Source organism: Grus americana, chromosome 7 (assembly GCF_028858705.1).
Source record: "Grus americana isolate bGruAme1 chromosome 7, bGruAme1.mat, whole genome shotgun sequence".
NCBI lineage: Eukaryota > Metazoa > Chordata > Aves > Gruiformes > Gruidae > Grus > Grus americana.
Genome location: NC_072858.1, coordinates 41,359,199 through 41,378,135, shown reverse-complemented (window position 1 = coordinate 41,378,135; position 18,937 = coordinate 41,359,199). Strand labels below are relative to the sequence as shown.

The 18,937-nt window shown below is 52.6% G+C and overlaps 2 protein-coding genes across 2 annotated transcripts; one reads left to right on the top strand and one right to left on the bottom strand.

The window, feature by feature from the left end:
- The first annotated feature begins 4,538 nt into the window (after positions 1 to 4,538).
- On the top strand, positions 4,539 to 11,797 carry LOC129208669 (lipase member M-like). The gene is made up of 11 exons (XM_054831811.1): positions 4,539 to 4,558; positions 7,161 to 7,307; positions 7,517 to 7,636; positions 8,014 to 8,131; positions 8,522 to 8,720; positions 8,836 to 8,945; positions 9,243 to 9,379; positions 10,061 to 10,207; positions 10,701 to 10,772; positions 11,186 to 11,251; positions 11,434 to 11,797. Exons 2-11 carry the CDS (start codon positions 7,305 to 7,307, stop codon positions 11,665 to 11,667), a joined length of 1,206 nt encoding a protein of 401 aa, XP_054687786.1. The 5' UTR covers positions 4,539 to 4,558; positions 7,161 to 7,304; the 3' UTR covers positions 11,668 to 11,797.
- Positions 11,798 to 13,931: 2,134 nt separating this feature from the next.
- LOC129208666 (lipase member M-like) lies at positions 13,932 to 18,937 on the bottom strand. Its single transcript, XM_054831808.1, has 8 exons — positions 18,836 to 18,937; positions 18,005 to 18,122; positions 17,198 to 17,396; positions 16,973 to 17,082; positions 16,494 to 16,630; positions 16,033 to 16,179; positions 14,571 to 14,636; positions 13,932 to 14,165 (listed from the first exon to the last, which is right to left on the bottom strand). Exons 1-8 carry the CDS (start codon positions 18,935 to 18,937, stop codon positions 13,932 to 13,934), a joined length of 1,113 nt encoding a protein of 370 aa, XP_054687783.1.

Sequence of the window (18,937 nt, the reverse complement as noted above, 5' to 3'; positions counted from 1 at the left end):
CCTCGGAGGAGACTGCCTGCCTGAAGCCGCTTCAGTCTCATGTCCTCTTTCCTACATTTCTCAGTGCTACCTGCTCTTCAGCTAGCTCCTGTCTGGTCATATAAGCACTGATGTCTTGGGCTGATGGTTGTGCATGCGACAGTGCTCTCTGAAGGAAAAGGGAAAGCCTGGGCAGCAGCGGGTGCTGTGAAAGTGCTGGTGAGGGATGTGATCTCCTGCCCAAAGCCACATGGAAAGGTTTGTTATATTTAAAGAAAACCAATGGTTGTCCACCTCTCCTTGAGCATGAGGTGCCACCTGATGAGGTGGTTCTACAGCCTGGCCATGGCCGCCCAAGGTAGGAGCTCAGCGGGGATGGAGCTCTCTCTGCTGGGAGGATGGAAAAGGGCAGTCTGGCCAGGTTCAGTGCTCTCACTGTCCGTGTTATGAGCTGTAACGCCACTGGCCATGTTTGTGCTGCTTCAGCTGGGTTAGAGGTGCATTCTCGTCGCGTGTGTTATACTGCATGGACAAGTCACGCTGTTCTTTCAGGCCCTCCATGACCTGCTGCAGCTGTGAATTTGGCCCTGATGGGGGCCGGGGTTGGACCACAGACCCCCAGAGGCTGCTGCCAGCCGCATCATCACGATGCCCTGGTTGACTCTACATTTCTTCCCTCTGCAGTTGTGGCTGAGCAGGAAGAGGAGAAACAAGCCCCTCAATGTTTTCCGTGCACCAAGTACTTTACACTACAAAGGCACGATTAGGGCCTTACAGGAGGCTCTCCAGAGGAGAGGCTGCCACATGTGAGGATGATATCTGGATAGGGAACGGCTGGTCTAGAGGACAGCTGGACATTTCTGCTGAGCAGGGGGAGCTTGGGGAACTCAGGCACACTGACGCTTGCTTAACTCCTGCAATGGATACCTTCAGAAATATGCACCCATGTGCCCTTCCTCGTAGTTTCAACAGCCTCTGTTGCATTTGAGCTGCCTCAGGACCCCGCTTTGTGGAGATGTGTGGCTCAGCAGAGCAGTCCTGGCTGTCCCTACCTTGCAAAGCCCCTGATCGACTCCTCTGTGGGTGTTAGTTCCACCACAGCTTCTGCTCAGGAGACTTCCTCATCTGTCTACCAGTCCTCTGGTCCAACAGTGTGTGTATGTGTCCATCAACAGTTGGAGCATCTCTCTCTTGCTGAGCTTCTGCTCATTAGTCTTCCTCAGACAGACATGTAGTTTAGGTTGAACAGATTCTTGGAGGTCTCTAGTAAGTCTCAGAGCAGGGTCATTTTCCAACTAGATCAGGCTGCTTAAGGCTTTGTCCTGTTCAGTTTTGAGCATCTCCAGGGATGGACATCCCGCCAATATTCTGGGCACCTATTCCAGTGCTCAATTACATCAGCTGAGAGGTTTTTTCCCCCATAAAATTTGGCTGTGTTGCTGGACCTTTCATCAAGTGTTATCTTGTCCTGCAGGGCACTGGACAAGAGATAATTTATTATATTGGTTTTTTCCTGGGACACTTTAGGACTGTTGATACAGGAAATACCATTCCTGTGATGCTGTAGGGTCAGGTAGAAGCCATTAGAGTACAAAACATCTTGTCCCAAATGGGAAACTGTTGCGAAATCTTCCCCTTCTTGGCATTCAGTAATATCTTGCATGTCTTCTGCTGTAGTAATCGCGTGGTGGTGGCTTTCCCTGCCACGTCTTAACCTTTTACTTGTGTTTACATTCTCCATGGGTACCTGTGCCTGAAGCTGTCAGTGCAAGGTACAACATCTTGCATAAAAGGAGCCCTGGATCTCTTTCTTGGTCAAGTCGATGAGTAAACGCCTACTTTTTTCTACGGCCCTCCTCAGCACGGTTTTCATTGTCTTTTTTTGTAGGAATGCCCACCTGTGCCTTGTCAGGTCCGTGCCTGATGCTCCCACTTAGCGCGGGGCGTTCCTAGCCCAGTGTTTTTCCATCTCTGTGTAGCTGTTTTCAAGGCAGGAGAGGCCGCAACCATGGCCATCCAGACCAAGCAGGAGTGCAGTGAGCAGCAAGGTCATTGGCAGAGATGTTTGTCAGCGGCAGTGTTCTATACTGCAAGTCTTCTATACTGCTTATGCTTCCTCTGGGCTTCATTACGTTTTCTTCAGTACCCCAGGTGACTCAAAAAAAACCCCCAGACTAGTTTTGCACTGTGCCCTCTCCACGTTTTTCAAAACATTAAACCTGAACACACTGTATCCACCAGAAGCACTAGTGATACATGCTCTGGTTTGCACAATGCACTGTAAAAGAGTTTGGAAAAAGGTTACAGAACAAGTTTGCAGGTAAATAAATGCTGCCTTTTGGATTGCTTGGACTGTGCTATCAGCACTGTGAGCCCTGAATTTAATTCCTGACATTTGTGCTCAAAGAAATGCTGTGTGGATGGTTACAGCCTTGCACTGAGTTACTGAATCAGCCTGCTTCCTCCAGGACCTCAGCTGGGTGTGGGGAATGGTGCCCAAAGGCTGTCTAATTAAATGAAGCTCTTGCAAAGTGTCACATCCTGCTCTTTCATGTGAGAATTTAAATTTAGGAAAACAAACAAACAATAATTCTGTTGGTGAAAACCACAATAAGCATGGGTCCACCCAAGCCAGAGGCATTTCGCACTGACAGAGGAAATATTCTGCTCACTGGTGATACCATCCCAAAAGAGTCATGAGCACTTTGTGACCCATTCTGTCTTCTGCTGGGCTGATTCCTCACCTGGACGCTCATTCCTTGAGCTCCTTCAACTGAGGTGACACTGTCCTTCCAAGGCTGTGGATAAGCTTGGTCCTTGGGCAGGACAACTCTATGGCCTGCAGTCACCACCTCAGAGCAATCTGGTGCAAGAGTAAAACCTACTTCTTTTGGTAGCACTGGACAAACAAATCAGTCAGTAAGATGGAGACCCTCCTACTGCATGGGAAGGGGCTGCTCCGTTTCTCAAGGAGGATGATGGCGTTTGTGCTGGCACCCTAATTCAAGAAGTAAGCATCCATGGAGTGAAAGCTGCCACTGCATGCATGAGACATGTACATCCCCTTCAGCCAGGGCAGCTCCTCGTCTCTCATGCACCTGGCCGCAGGAAGAGCAAGCTGCTCTGGCAAACCTGCCTTAGACCAACCATTGGCCATTGGCAATAGATCTATCAATCACCTCGTGTCTTGCTGCACAGGTCTGCTTTTCAGAGTGATGTTTTTGAATAACCTCCCAATACAAACTCTGCCATTAAGGCTCACAAGTTAGGACCAAAGGAAGAGAGCTGGTGAGAGGGGTCTTCAGTCAGGCTGGTTTGGCCCTGGAAATGATGCAGCCTGACTTGAGTATCGAATGGTTGTGCTGTGAAATGAGTGGGTTCCAATTTGGTCCTGGTCTGGGCTTTCTTCTAACCCAGATGACCTGTTGCAACACAAGACTTTGGACTTGAAGCTGCCTGCAAAGAGCCTGACCTTGTGCACCTCCCATGCTGACTGTCCTTTTTTCCCCATCTGGTAGAAAGTGGAGAAGTCCAATATCTCAATCATGAGAGAGATGGGAGAAGTGCACCCAGGTGGGACCCCAGTCTCTCGTTCTCAGTGAGCACTGCACAGGAGCTGGGAAGCACACCGTAGACCAGAAACCGTTAATGCATTAATTGCTGGCTCAGGGATGATTACCCCATATGCAAGGCTGCTTATGCTTGTTTTCCTCCACCTGGCTTTTTCCTGGATGCTGCTTTGCAGTCAAATGGGTCCACCTTAGCTAGACAGAGCCATGGCTGCTGGCAACAAGACAGCTGTGAGTGGGAGGCTGGGATGCAGACCCCAGAAGTCCCTTCCCACCATCATTGCTCTCCTGGCAGGAGGAGAGGTGATGGGGCTGGGAGACCTGTGGTTGAAGGGGCCTGTGGATGCAGAGCCATCGTGGAGGGCTGATTGTCATGCCTGCCCACATGAGATTTGCTTTGCACCCTTTGGATTTCCACTCTTGGATTCTCCATGTTGACAAAAGTCAGACCATCAGTGTCATGTGAATCTGGTATTTCTTCCTCCTTTCCTGGGTGAGACTGCCTCTTCCCTTTCAGTCCTGGGAAAGGGTGGTTGTCCCTGTGCCTGCTGCTGACAGGCAGAGCTGATACACAATGCCAACGGGTGCCCACACCAGGAAAGCCAAGCATGAGCAGCTGGCGACCTGTCTGGCAACCACAGAGCACGTTGCCGTTCATATTACAGATGAGGCAGTTGGGATCCCTCTGCAGAGGTATGCCAAAAATGCAACTCCCAATTGCAGGATACCACAGGGCCTGGGTGTTCCTGGTGATGGGGACAATTGCCCAACAGCTCGTTATCGACCTTCAAGATGTGGTGCTTTGCTGCTGAGCTCCCTGGGGTTTGGGATGCCGTGCCTGAATCATCGGGCTGGAGAGGAAGAGCAGGCGGCATGATTGGAGAGGGACTGGCTTTCAGATGTTGACGAACGAGTTCCAACCTCTTTGTGTGTCTTTATAAGCCGAGAGGACTCAGGGTTCGCTCAGTGCCGCCGACCCTCCCGACTGCACGACGGGCTTGGATCAGCAGGTCAGGTTGAATGTGCAGTGCGTGCTCTCCTTCTAGCCCAGGCTGTTGCTGAAAGAAAGGATCCCAACTGAGTCAAGAGGCTTTATTACTGCTCCAGTTGTTCATTTGAAGCGTGGAGAACTTGGGTGTTTTGGTCACCATCGCAAAGTGTCCTCTGAAAGGTCTGCTTTGCAGTTCTGCATCTGAGCTCGTCGTTTTTTGCAAGCATGAGCTCTGGTGCTTCCCAGAGAGCTGAGGGAATGCTGTGAGTCCTCCTGGCTGTGTTTAGCCATTTTCCTGGGTCTCCACTTTGGCTGTGGGGAGGGGATGGGGTGTCCCTGCAGCCCTAGCTTTGGCTTGATTGGATTACCCAGGGCTGATGCGTGGGGAATGGCACCTCTGAGAAGGAGAAGAGGGCATTTCTGCTCTTCTCCATCCTGCTTTCCTGTACCCAGGCACTCACAGCTGAGCAGCAGTTTGCCACTAGAGACAGTGGTTCTGGGTTTGGATGGTGGGACGCGTTGAAGTGTCTCTTCTGAGGAAGGCCCTGTTGGGCTCTCCTCAAGTTTATTGATGTGTTCTGGCACATACTTTGGCTTGGTACCAGAGGCAAGTGGTGGGAGGACCCACAGCTGAGTTCAGTGGTCCCGGGCTCTGAGCCCAGGGGTGACATCAGGTGGTGCTGAAGCTCTGAAGCATGGCAGCATGTGGATGTGCCAGCCAGAGATGGGCAGTCAGGGGCTGGAGGAGATGGCCCTGCTGAGGCCGAGCTCTGTGGAGGCAAGGCTTGCTGGGCAGCGTGGACAGGTCCCCTGCAAGGCAGTGAGCTGACATCTCCTCTGCCGAGTTCTCCCCAGCTAGGACAGGAGCAGGGAATGCTCCGCCACAGGCTGGCTCTGGACCACGCTGGGTACCTGGAGATGGACACAACTCTGATGACTTGCGTGACACCAAGGCTTGGGTGCAGGAGGTGGAGACTGTCATTTTGGCTGGTCTTTATGTGTTCCTACTGTGTTTTTACATCAAAAGCCAGGAGTCTATTAGTGCTTGCTGAATGCCACAGATATCCACAGTGACTAATCCTTCCTCCTTTGCCACAAAGGCTTTAATCTCTTGGGATACCAGAAGGACTTGCTTCTGTCTGAGTGCTCTTCAGTGCTCTCACTGACATCTTATCCCAAGCACAACTACAGACTGGGCAGAGAACAGATGGAGAGCAGCCCTGAGGAGAAGGACTTTGGGGGTGTTGGGGGACAAGAAGCCCAACACAACCCAGCAATGTGCGCTTGCAGCCCAGAAAGCCAACCGTGTCCTGGGCTGCATCCCCAGCAGGTCAAGGGAGGGGATTCTGCCCCTCTGCTCCGCTCTGGTGAGACCCCCCTGCAGTGCTGTGTCCAGCTCGGGGGTCCCCAGGACAAGAAGGCCATGGAGCTGTTGGAGCGAGTCCAGAGGAGCCCACAGAGATGATGTCTCCTGCTATGGAGACAGGCTGAGAGAGTTGGGCTTGTTCAGCCTGGAAAAGAGAAGGCTGCGGGGAGACCTTAGAGCCCCTTCCAGTCCCTGCAGGGGCTCCAGGAAAGCTGGAGAGGGGCTGGTGACAAGGGCAGGGAGTGACAGGCCAAGGGGAATGGCCTGAAGCTGCAGGAGGGGAGATGGAGATGAGATGTGAGGCAGAAATCCTTCCCTGTGAGGGTGCTGAGGCCCTGGCACAGGTTGCCCAGAGAAGCTGTGGCTGCCCCTGGCTCCCTGGCAGTGTTCAAGGCCAGGTTGGATGGGGCTTTGGGCAACCTGGGCTGGTGGAGGGTGTCCCTGCCCATGGCAGGGGGTTGGAACTGGATGGGCTTTGAGGTCCCTTCCCACCCAAACCATTCTATGAGTCTATCTATGGGCTTTGTGGCACAGCATCTTACAGGTCATGGCTACCGTGGTGTGCCACCATAATATCTGGATGATGCTGGTGTGGGCAGCAGAGTCTTCAGCTATGGTGGTGACCTCCAAGACACATGGGAAATCTTAGTGCCACTGCTCAGAAGCTGGGTGAGGGGGAGGTGGGTGGAGGAAATCCTCATTACAAAATGTGCAGGGCTGTGAGCCAGCACGAGCCACAGAAACCACAGGCCTGTGAGCTGTTACCAGTCATGGAGCAGTGGAAGGTCCTCTTGCATATGATGATGTGCAGGGCTGGCTGCAAATGTAAGGGAGATGGACTGTGGGGGCAGAGCTCAGCAGGGATGGAGACCTCTCTGCTCAGGGAATGAAGAAAGGCTGCTCCGGCCGGGTCCAGCCCAGCAACGTCCTACTCAGAGCAGGACCATCCCCAGTGCTAGCTCAGACCAGCCCTGGTTTTGTCCAGCCAAGCCTTGAAAGCCAAGGTGTAGACCCAAGGGAAAGAAGCTGTTTCCTAAGTGACATACTCATTAAGAAAATGCGATTGGTATGAAAACTCAGGGAGGGTTTTGCAACAGGAGAACAGTGCTGGGAAGCATATTGTTGTATTTGGCACGGGGGGACCCCTCTGGCATCTCCTAATTGCTGTGCATGCTTGGCTTCTTGGTCTCTCGTAATCCACACTGCTTGCCGAAGTGGCTATTTCAGTAATTTGGTCTGTCTCTGATGTCCCCAGGCATGGCCTGCAACATCTTGCCTGTGTCTGTGTGCAACTGAGCCTGGTGAGAAGGTGGCCGCTGTAATTCCTTCCTTCCTGCTGTCCTTCCGACCTTCCTTCCACACGCAGTTTGGAGGGGCTACAGACTAAAAGCACCTTAAAATGGTGAGAGAAGGCTCCGAGGAGACCTAATTGTGGCCTTCCAGTACCTAAAGGGGCTACAGGAAAGATGGGGAGGGACTCTTTATCAGGGAGTGTAGTGATAGGACAAGGGGGAATGGGTTTAAACTAGAAGAGGGGAGATTGGGATTAAATATAAGGAAGAAATTCTCCCCTGTGAGGGCGGTGCTCACACCAACCGTGATATCCCCCAGGTGCTGTGGAGAGGCAAGATGTGGCAGCTGCTGGTGGCCCTGTGCCTGGCCCAGGGGCTGGGTGACACCGTCGCGCTTGCTGGAGTGATCCACGACAACCCCGAGCAGTTCATGAACATCGTAAGTGCCAGGAGGTCAAACCCACCCCCCCGCTCCCCCCCCCTCCACGGGACCCAGGCTTCCCCAGGGTGGTGTGCCCAAAGTGCTCCCCAAGGGACCCGCTGGGCTCTCCCCATCCCTTAACCTGGGATCAGCCGGGGGGCTTGGGGCACCAAGAGTGTCCTACACTTGCATGGGTGTCACTCACTTCATGCCCTCAGCCTGAGGTTGGCCTCTCCCTGGCCTTCCTCTAAAGTAGACGGACCTTCAGGTCTCATGTGTGCAGGTGGAGGTGACACCAGAGAGGGTGGGTGGTGAGAGTGGGTGTCATTGGGTCAGGTGTGGGGTGATGGACACCAGTGGGTCACTCTCTCCCTGGGTCACTGTTGTCCCTGCAGAGCCAGAAGATCCGTTTCCATGGGTATCCCAGTGAGGAGTACGATGTGCTGACGGAGGACGGCTACTTCCTCAGCCTCAACCGGATTCCCCACAGCAAGGGGGATGCGGGGCACTCAGGTGGGCTCGGTTTCACTGAAGGTGAAGCAGCCGTGACCCTACTCAGAGGTGAGGTAGTGTGCAAAGGGAAGCCAGTGCAAATGTCCCTGCCTTCAGACACAGTTTTGGCAGCTGGAAGAGGGATGAGAAGCTTTTGCCCAGCTGCCTTGAGCTGTCCCTGGGGATGCAGGAGCTCAGCATTGTGTTCCATCTGGGATGGGGCAGCGTGACTCAGCGAGCTCCAGTGGCTCCTCCCCTGGAGCAAACCTGGTCCAAGGTTTCCTGATATCTCAGGGCCAGGGGTGGCAAAAATCCTTCAAACAAAAAAAGCACCAGCAGAGCCACAGAAATCATGGGAGAAGGGAATATTTAATATGCAGCCTGTGAAGTACCCAATTTCTCCTCTTTCAGGATCCAGGCCACCTGTGTTGATAGTGCATGGGTTCAGTTTAGATGGTGGTGACTGGGTGGACAACCTCCCCAACAGCAGCTTGGGCTTCATCCTCGCAGACGCGGGTTACGACGTCTGGATCGGAAACAGCCGGGGCAACAGCTGGTCCCGCCGGCACCTGAACCTTTCTGTTGACCAAGAGGAGTTTTGGGATTTCAGGTGAGGAGGCCACCAAGGATGGGGCTGGGATGCTGGGCTGCCAGCACCAACCACCTGACGTCCATGGGAGGCTGGGAGATGGGCATCTCCTCCAGCTTCTCTCCTTGCTCCCCAGCTTCCACGAGATGGCCGTGTACGACCTCCCTGCCATGGTGGGCTTCATCCTAAGGCAAACCGGGCAGGAGAAACTGTTCTACATCGGCCACGCGCAGGGCAACTCTCTGGGTGAGTGAGGAGGAGGAGCGGGGTGCCGGGATGCCACGGGAGAGGGGCGCCAATGTCTGTCCCAAACTGGAGACTGCTGGGGACAGGGCTGCATTGGCCCGTGGGGCCACTTTTCCAACCTGCCGCCTTGGCCCTTCTGCAGGGGAGAGGATTGCCGCGTCTTGCCAGCCGTCCTGCGCTGCGCTCACATCCAGGAGCGTTTCATTTTGTTCACACCCTGTGTCTCGCACAGGAGGTCTGGGATGAGCATTGTTGCTGTTGGGGTGATCATTGCTGTGGTCTCTTGCTACTTTTCAGGTTTCATAGCGTTTTCAAGCATGCCGCAGCTGGCTGAGAAAATCAAACTCTTCTTTGCACTGGCTCCTCTCTACACTTTTCATCACGTCAAAGGCCCCGTGTTAAAGCTAGCATTTTTACCAGATGCGGTGCTGAAGGTACGTGAGGTCTTTGTGTGTATTACTACTGAAACCCAAGAGCTTTTGGCAACTCACATCCCCTGCGTTGCTGCTGTGCACTGAGCCCATGCGTGCGGCAGACATTGGAGACACGTGTGGGCAGATGAGCGATCGCAAGATCCCAGGGATGTCCCTCTCCAACCAGTTGAGCACAACCAGATTTCACTGTTTAAAATATCCATATCTCTCTATTATTCCTATTTATGTTTTTGCTTATTGACCTCACCATACTCCAGTCCTGTAGCCCAGGAGGTGCTCAGAGCAGCCCCACATCACCTCCCTCCCACACTTTACTCCAGCAGCTGGAGAAGGGCTGGAAGGGGAGCTGGGACTCTCCCTGAACATGGTCCACCTGAGGAGCATCTGTCAATGGAGGTGGCAGATGAGTGGTATGAGTCTGACCATCCTGGGCTGAGCTTTGGAAGCTGGTACCTGATGATGCACCGGGATGATGGGGACGACAGCATGGCATGGAAGGGATGGTGATGGTTTCATGCTGCTCTGAGAGTTGGGTGAGACTCAAGAGGCTGACTAGCCCAAATGTGTCAACAACCATATTGAGGAGTCACCTGTCAGCGCTGTCTGGAGACAAGCACTTCTCATGGAGAGGGGATGTGTGTTGCAGGACCTGCCGTGACCTGTTTCCTTGCGCCCTTGCAGGCAATATTTGGAACAAAGCAGCTGACTCTGGTGGGGAGGAAGGAGAGAGCCATCCTTGCAAAGACATGCAGCAACCTGCTAACAGCTGAAGTCTGTGAAAATGAGATCTTCCTTATTGGCGGGTACAACAAGAAGAACTTGAATGTGGTGAGTACATCCCTCTCTAGGTCACAGCAATCTCCAGTTTCCCTAGACCCCTGGAGATAGCTAATGATGTACAAAAATGAGTATAAAAAACCAAAATAAGGTGTGAAAAGCACTGTTCAAGGCAGCAGTCATTTGGAGATTTCTTTCAGTGGTGTTGGGGTGTTAAACCTAATGGAGGCTTCAGTAGGAAAGAATCACTTGTGGTCTTGTCTGCAAAGGAAAGGTAACTCCTGCCTCATTTACTGCTGACCTGCGACAACTTTACAGAAAAAAGAAAAACAAAAAAATGACTGGACCAGTTGTATTTCCATTTTAAATTGGCAGTTAACTGGTTTACCTTTAAAAGCTTCTCCTAGCTCTGATCAGAACAAAGCTGCTGGAGAATATAAAATTCATATTGCAGTTATAAGACAGAATGATTTTTTTTTTTTTTTTTTTCTTAGACAGGCTTTCATCATTCCCAACTCACTTAAATACTTTCTTTTTCCCATAGAGCCGACTGGATGTGTACCTAGCTCATTTTCCAGACTATACATCAGTAAAAACTCTTCTCCACTGGGGACAGGTAGAGATTCTGATTTTATACTGACTGTAACCAATACCTTTTCTTTTAATCTGCGAATATGATATTTTACAATGCTGCTTCATTCACCCTGGAGACAGGTAAGGAGGTAGAATCAGACAAAGCCAATAAAAGTTATTTTGAAGTTGAGACACCAAGGTGTCTCAAAAGCCACAGCTGCTAGCTACTGCTTCTGGCTGGCCAAGCAGAGCTACCCAGACGCCCATCTCCATCCCAGGTAAGGACCCCATGTAGGTGTTTTTTGGACTCCCTCTTTGCTCTGGCCCACGGGACGGGCACCAGGGCTGTGCTGGGCAGAGAGTGCTCGCCTGGACCCTGCTGCTGCCCTTTGCTTGCAATGGGGCTGATCCAGGGCACTACCCGCACGGGGTTAAACCTTTGCCTCCATCTTTCAGACTGCCAAAACTGGGGACTTCAAGCAGTTTGACTACGGGGTGAAGAACCAGGAGAAGTACAACCAGGTAAACAGGCACTTGTGGAGGGACGAGCAGAGAATGAGGCTGGATAGGACCAGGATAGGGGTGGCCTCCTCCAATGCCCAGCATACCCCAACTCTGCTGGGATGCCAGGGGCAGCACACCCCATCCATTAGTGCTATTAGTGCCAGAGCCTGCGAATGACCAGAGTGTTTCCCCCTTCCCAGACCACTCCCCCCTTCTACAGGATAGAAGACATGACGGTGCCAACCGCCCTGTGGAGCGGTGGGGAGGACTGGGTGAACCCCCCTCTGGAGACCCAGCGCTTGCTGCCCCGCATCACCAACCTCGTTCGTCACGAGCACTTCCCCGACTGGAACCACTTTGACCACCACTGGGGTCGGGACGCCCCTCAGCGCATGTACAGGCAGATTGTCGCTCTGATGGAGCAAAATCCATGAACGGTCCACGTGCTGCCCCGGGAAGGAGGAGGAGGAGGAGCCACCCATTACCATGTGCCTGGGGACATGGGTTTTGCGTGAGGGCTGCCAAACTGCTCCTGCCCACTTAAAAATGTCTCCTTTCACCATATTCCACAGTGATTTAATGCCTTAAATGTAACGGTGTAATTTCTGCTTGCCATCTGTGACTAGAGATTGCAATAAACTCTTGTATCATAGCCATACTCCAACCCTTTGCTTGGTGGGCATCGCCAGGGCAAGGTGTGCAGGAGACCCTGCTTTGTTTTGGTTTTTAGCTTTTGTTGGCTCAGGGCATTGCAAGCACAAAATTTTACTCCTGAAATTGAGCGTGTGCTTTGGGTTGTGAAGGAAGGGTGGAAAGTGACCTTGTCTGTGGCCCTGAAAAGGCTGGAGTGCGTGAGCACTGACTGCAGGAGAGGAACGTTCCTCCCAGTAGAATGAATCCAGAGATGCTGATGCACACCACGCACCCGAGAGGTGGTGAAAGGGAAACATCTGGGCCTTGGCATTAGGCTCAGTCTTTCCTGGGGGACAACCCACCCACATCATGTCCTGGGATATGCCTTATGGTGAAAACCCAGCTGTTTTCTAGGAAGTTGAATTTAACATGGTCCTCAGTGTTATCTAAGAATCACGCTCTGTTCTTAGCATGTATGTCTGAAAATGTCTATGTACCTACCTATTCTATCTATCTATCTATCTATCTATCTATCCCTCTACCTACCTATTTACTCTATCCATCCATCCGTCCGTCTATCTATCTATGCATCCATTCATCCATCCACCCATACATACCTCCAAGAGATGTGTGAAGTCTGTCTAAGTTTAGGATGGGTGGGAAGAGCACCGTGAACAAAAGACAGGAGCTGAAAAGAGAATTTCATGGGGCTCGGGGCAAAGGACCCCCCACCCCAAAGCACTGATGATTTTGGTGAGACATTCCCAAGCTGCCTGCCCAACTCCGCAACGCTGCACACCAGGTGCCCATGCAGAGATGGGGCAAGAGGTGTGAAGAGGTGGTCTGAGCTCATGCTGTAGGTAAATAGCTCAGAAATGTCCTGTGTGACCCTGTGCCATGTAAGCATGGGGACAAAGTGGCTTTGCTGACATAGCAAGCAGCACAGGGGCACTGGGTTTCATCAAGGGGTGTTGCCAGCCTCCCTTGCCCTCTTGCTCCACTGTCCCATCTCCTTGGGACCCTTCAGCCCCAGGAATGGGGTGTGCTGTGGGAGGGACAGCTGTGGGGTCAGAGTGAGGGTCCATCAGTTCAGAGCCTCTGCTTGATCCTCCTGCATGAAGGCCACAGGAGCCAAGCCAGTGACGGTGGTGAAAAGACGGAGGTATGCTCCCAATTCAAGGTATTTCCCAGGGAAGAAGTGTTTGCCCCAGGTACGTTCCCATGTGGTCTGACTGGTCTCCATCAGATTAACCAGGGTGAAAAGCAAAGGTACAGGATGAAACTTCAAGTTTGCAGGATCTGTGAACGGAGCTGCCCATGTGTCTTATGGGATGCTGCTTTCATGGGCTGCTCCTGGGAAAGTAAAGGTTTGTTTTACAAGCACTGCACTCTGCTCCCCCCCCACTCCCCTTCTTCCTGCTCCTTCCTCCCCTGCCAACGGTGATGGATGGATTCACCGGGAGGGAAACCAAACTGCCTGTGGCCACAACCAGCCATGGAGTCACTGGCCCTGGACAGGGCACTCTGCAGAGCATCATCATGCGTGACCAGACTGCTGCAAGGATGTGGTTGTCACCAGAGAGGTGACAAAGCTGCATGTGCTGGCATGATGCAGGTTGGAAGGGCCCCACCTGCCCCTTGCAACGTCCCAGAGGGCAGGATGTGAGGGGTGACCAGGAAGGGGCTTGTAATGCCCAGAGCTGGGATCCCCAAAATCCTGCACGGCTGCCCTGCAGCACAACCTCGGTGATGCCCACCAAGGGAACAGTCAGACTGGGCTTCAGCATGGGAGTTTATTACTTAAATAGTTCTGAAAAACAAGGGAAAGAAATATCACTGTGCACCAGGAAGAAGCTTGGAAGGTAAAACACCAGGGCACTCTGAAGTCAGAGAAGGCAGAGAGAAATCACAAAACTGTGTCAGCTCACCAAATCAGCGTGAAACAGGGTGACAGGAGATGTTTGTAGTGAAGAGAGAGCAAGGCGACAGTCCTGGTACACAAGTCAGTCATCCACAGGACGTGGTAACGGGTGGCTCCTACACCCCAGGGCAGCACGTGGACCATTCATGGATTTTGCTCCATCAGAGCGACAATCTGCCTGTACATGCGCTGAGGGGCGTCCAAGCCCCAGATGTGATCCCAGTGGTTCCAGTCAGGGAAGTGCTCGTGACAAACGAGCTTGGTGATGCGGGGGAGCAAGCACTGGGTCTCTTCAGTAGAGGTAACCCAGTCCTCCCCACCGCTCCACAGGGCGGTTGGCACCATCATGTCTTCTGTCCTGTAAAAGGGTGGTGAAGTCTGGGGAGAAAAATCATCAGGTTATTCAAAGGAAGGTGAAATAGAAAGGTATCAGATGGATTTAACCGTCAGAGCTGCTGAGAGTCCCGGGGTATTCACCTCCTGGGACATTCATTTAGGAAACATGAACAAATGTGACGTGGGGCAAATGTGTCCTGCAAGATCCCCATGGGACTTGTCCCACCAGGTGTGGACAAAAACCCAAAAGGCTGGGTCAGCACCAGCTGGCCAAAATGAGACTGAGTGGTTGAGTGTTCATGTAAGCCCCAGCCACCAAGGGGATTACAAGACACATGGGTGTAGGATGCACAGGATGCCTTCATCCCGGTCTTGGCCAACCTCATCCTCTTCTCTTAGCACAAACAAGTCATCCATCCTTGCAAGCAAGAGGCACCTCTTGCTTACCTGGTTGTACTTCTCCTTGTTCTCCTCCCCATAGTCAAACTGCTTGAACTCCTCAGTTTTGGCAGTCTGAAAGGCGGAGGCAAAGGGTTAACCCTGTGCAGGTAGTCCCTTAGATCAGCCCCACCATGGGGGAAGTGCAGCTGCAGGGTCTCTGCCCCAGCACAACCCTGATGTCTGGGCTGGTGTTTGCAGCTGCCCATCCCTTGGACCTACAGCAGAGCAGCAAAGCAGTGGGGCAGCTGGCCCAGTTGGAGGTTTGGGCAAAGCAAATGGAGGATGCTCATTGTGTGGTCACCTGGGCTGTCTTTGAGCATATCTTTTTACTACCATGGTAGGAGAGAGAAGGACTCATCCACTGTCCTGCAGTACTCTCTGAACAACCTCAACCACTTACAATGGACTGACAGAGTGCAAGTCACCTGGCTGGGTGGGGAGTTTCTCTTGGGCATTATTTGGAAAATTAGCCCGTTAGGTCTTCTGAGAGCTGCCAGCACTGTGCAGCTTTTCAGCCATTCCTGGGGCAGTGTGACCATGCCTACCAGCCAAGGAGGTGATGAGCTGCGGTTGAACTCTTCATAACCAGCAAGAAATGCAAGGTGCATCCACTCTCCTAGCCTCAAGATACCCACCGTGACCATTCAGACTATGCTTGAAATTCAATTAAATTAATGATGTTACTCTCTGAAGGAAGGGACAATCCAATGAGGATTTATTCAGGCTAAAGTCAACAGCACTTGACTGTCATCCAGTCTGCTATCCGTTTGCTTTGCCTAGGCTGCCCCAAAGCAGGATGCAGTGAATCTTACCCTGGGGAAACCACTGAGGAACAGCTTCAACATGATCTCTGGGCCTTGAGTGCCCACCTGGCCTCCTGACTTCTCAGTCACAGACACGAATACCTTAGGGCACCTCAGTGTAATTGGCAGCAGAAATCCCACTTTCATCTTAAGGTTGATCTGATGTCAACAGCAATACAAGGACCTTGCCACCTCAGAGCTTTGGTGTTGGTATCTATCTTGGCCTTCCACTAGTGTCCACTTCAAGACAATGCAAGTGAACAGCGCAACATACTCTCATGCCTATACATTCCTGCGCTGTACATCCAGGTGGGTCGTACAAAGCTAAAACACCACGCTGGAGTCAACAGAAGGTCAAAATGAGTTTTTCATTTTTGATGTTATGACCCAAGAGAAAGACAACTCTTCATAATTAGTTCATGCAAACTTTCAGATTGGATTTATTTCTCATCATTTGTTTGAGCTACCAACAGAAATAATGGTGACCCAACCTCCCCCCCCCCCCGGCTTTTAAATCTCTGGACTCATCATTTAAATCTTTGGTGCCCCTGTCCCATGACAGTATCACTGCTAAGTAACCCAGCCCCTAATGAGATGTGGCACCTACGATGACATTATGACATTTCTTACACGGTCAGCCAAAATCACGGGGGAAACATGCCTACTGTGTACAAGTTCTTCTCGTTAAATCCACCAGCGAGGAAAAGTCCATCTGCGCAGAACCTGCCGAGAAGCCGGCAACTGCACACCCTGGCCAGCGCCGCCCTCTGCTCCTGTCCCAGCAGAGCTCCTTCTTTCTTCCCGAAAATCACCTGCCATGGGGCACGGACACGGCGGGTTGGTCCCTGCCCGGCACTGACACCGCTGGGGTGTCCAGTCCGGCATCTCAGGAGCATCTGTGGGTTTTCTTGTCCCCTGGAGGAGGGTGAGCTGGCCATATTAAATTCCCCCTCACCGGATGCCTCCCCATCTCCCCACGGATCCTGGCAGCACCAACTCAGTGGTGGGGTGGGAGCTCAGGGGGAGGTTTGCCACAGTGATACAAGCAACTCCACTTCCTGATTTCAGCTATCAATTATTAACCATGTAACTAATTAGGATGAGAAAACCAGCACACACCACTTACCTTAATTATTGCATCAGGAAGATAGAAAAGACTTAATACCGGACCTTTACCCGTATGTAAAGCGTAGGCAGGACCCAACACAAAGAACATTTTGATTTTCTCAGCCAGCTGCGGCATGCTCGAAAATGCTATGAAACCTGAAAAAAAAACCCCCTAAAAAAACAATCCACAAGAGACTGTGGAGATCCTACAAGCACCTGCCACGTAGACCCAAGCACATGAATCCCCTCCTTGCATCCCAGACCTCCTGTGCGAGACACAGGGTGTGAACAAAATGAAACGCTCCTGGATGTGAGCGCAGCGCAGGACGGCTGGCAAGACGCGGCAATCCTCTCCCCTGCAGAAGGGCCAAGGCGGCAGGTTGGAAAAGTGGCCCCACGGGCCAATGCAGCCCTGTCCCCAGCAGTCTCCAGTTTGGGACAGACATTGGCGCCCCTCTCCCGTGGCATCCCGGCACCCCGCTCCTCCTCCTCACTCACCCAGAGAGTTGCCCTGCGCGTGGCCGATGTAGAACAGTTTCTCCTGCCCGGTTTGCCTTAGGATGAAGCCCACCATGGCAGGGAGGTCGTACACGGCCATCTCGTGGAAGCTGGGGAGCAAGGAGAGAAGCTGGAGGAGATGCCCATCTCCCAGCCTCCCATGGACGTCAGGTGGTTGGTGCTGGCAGCCCAGCATCCCAGCCCCATCCTTGGTGGCCTCCTCACCTGAAATCCCAAAACTCCTCTTGGTCAACAGAAAGGTTCAGGTGCCGGCGGGACCAGCTGTTGCCCCGGCTGTTTCCGATCCAGATGTCGTAACCCGCGTCTGCGAGGATGAAGCCCAGGCTGGTACTGGGGAAATTGGAAACCCAGTTGCTACCATCTAAAACCAAGCCATGCTGGAGCAACACAGGCAACTTGGGTCCTGGAAATGACAGAAAAAACAAAAGGTTGTTTGTGTGATGGAGTACCTGGGAACAGGAAAGGAGTTGCCTTCACCTCCAACCCATTGGAGTGTGACATTTTCATATCACAAATGGAAAGTCTTCTGCAGGGGAGAAAGTAGCTTCCCCTGCAGTTTCTTCTCTCTGCTGGTGCTTTTTCTCCTCAAGTTTTAAATATTTTGAAATATTTTTGCCACCCCTGGCCCTGAGCTGTCAGGAAATGCAGGGCAGGGGGTTTGCTCCAGGGCAGGAGCCACCATGGCCCTCCTCCTCCAGGTGCTGGGGCTCACTGGGTCACATCCCAGACACAGCGAAACACGGTGTGGAGCTCCTGCATCCACAGGGTCAGCTCAAGGCTGCTCCCTCCCCACCACTGCACAGAGAAAAGCGTGTTCGTGTCTCAGGAGGTCCCACATCTCTTACTGTTCCCCCCCTCCTTGCAGTGCAGACTCCAGTCACGTCCTTCTTTCTGAAAAGACAATACTAATTTTGCCTAGCAGATGCTCATTTCGCCTAGCTCCTTGTCCTGCCTTCCCTGCTCAGAAGAAGGGGACCTGTCCAGCCTGGCTGCGGGGAGATGAGTGCCCACCTCTGCTTCCAGCCTCCTCTCTGCCACCAGGAATCCGGTTCATGGTAAGGAAGTAGCCATCTTCCGTCAGGACTTGGTGCTCCTCGCTATAATATCCATGGAAACAGATTATTTGGCTCTGCAAGGAGAAAAAACAGTGTGGGAAAAGGTGGGTGGGTTTGGCTTGACTCCTGGCAGAACTTATCCCAAGCATGATGTACGTCAGAGGTTAAGTTATCCCTGGAGAGAGCAGAGCTCAGCTGACTCTGTCGTGTTTCTTGCCCGTGACAAACGAGGCAATCCTCAAAAGTTCAATATATTAATAGAGCTTATGTGGGTAGGAAGTTCCCCAGTGTGGCATAGTGTGGTTTGTACATCACTGCTAAAAACATGACGCAGCAAGGGAAAGCCGGTGTAAGATAGCCACAGCCTCCTGGTGCTGCTGGGGTCTGGAGGGACAGTGAGGAGCAAGCGATGGGCAGAGATGCTGCATGCAAGGAAGATGCTCAGACTTTTTCCCTGCCCCCTCAAAAGTGGCTTCCACTTGCGGGGTGGCAAGACATGGGACATGCCATCTGACCACCTCCAGGAGACCTGAAGAGGTTCTCATTGTGGAAGAGCCACTCTGAAGGGCATGGAGGGCACCTGGAGTGGTGCTGGGGTGACACAAGTGGCAAAGGAGCAATGCAGTGACCAGCTGTCCAACAGCCCAGCACAGCCTGGGGGCCATGCCCTGACCCCCCCTGGGTGCAGATGCCAGAGGAAGGGATGGGGAGAGCCCATCTGGTCACTCAGGAAGGACTTTGGGGACACTGCCTGCTGAAGCCCAGACACGCCCCCCCCAGCACTTACGATGTTCATGAACTGCTCGGGGTTGTCGTGGCTGGCTCCTGTGCACAGGACAGCGTCACCCAGCCCCTGGGCCAGGCACAGGGCCACCAGCAGCTGCCACAT

Coding starts and splice junctions, on each gene's coding strand:
- LOC129208669 (XM_054831811.1), top strand. Junction 8,721..8,835: donor GAGGAGTTTTGGGATTTCAG/GTGAGGAGGCCA, acceptor CTTGCTCCCCAG/CTTCCACGAGATGGCCGTGT. Junction 11,252..11,433: donor ACCAGGAGAAGTACAACCAG/GTAAACAGGCAC, acceptor CCCCCTTCCCAG/ACCACTCCCCCCTTCTACAG.
- LOC129208666 (XM_054831808.1), bottom strand. CDS start 18,937: ATGTGGCAGCTGCTGGTGGCCCTGTGCCTGGCCCAGGGGCTGGGTGAC. Junction 14,637..16,032: donor ACGAGAAGAACTTGTACACA/GTAGGCATGTTT, acceptor TCCGCCTTTCAG/ACTGCCAAAACTGAGGAGTT. Junction 14,166..14,570: donor ACAAGGAGAAGTACAACCAG/GTAAGCAAGAGG, acceptor TTTTCTCCCCAG/ACTTCACCACCCTTTTACAG.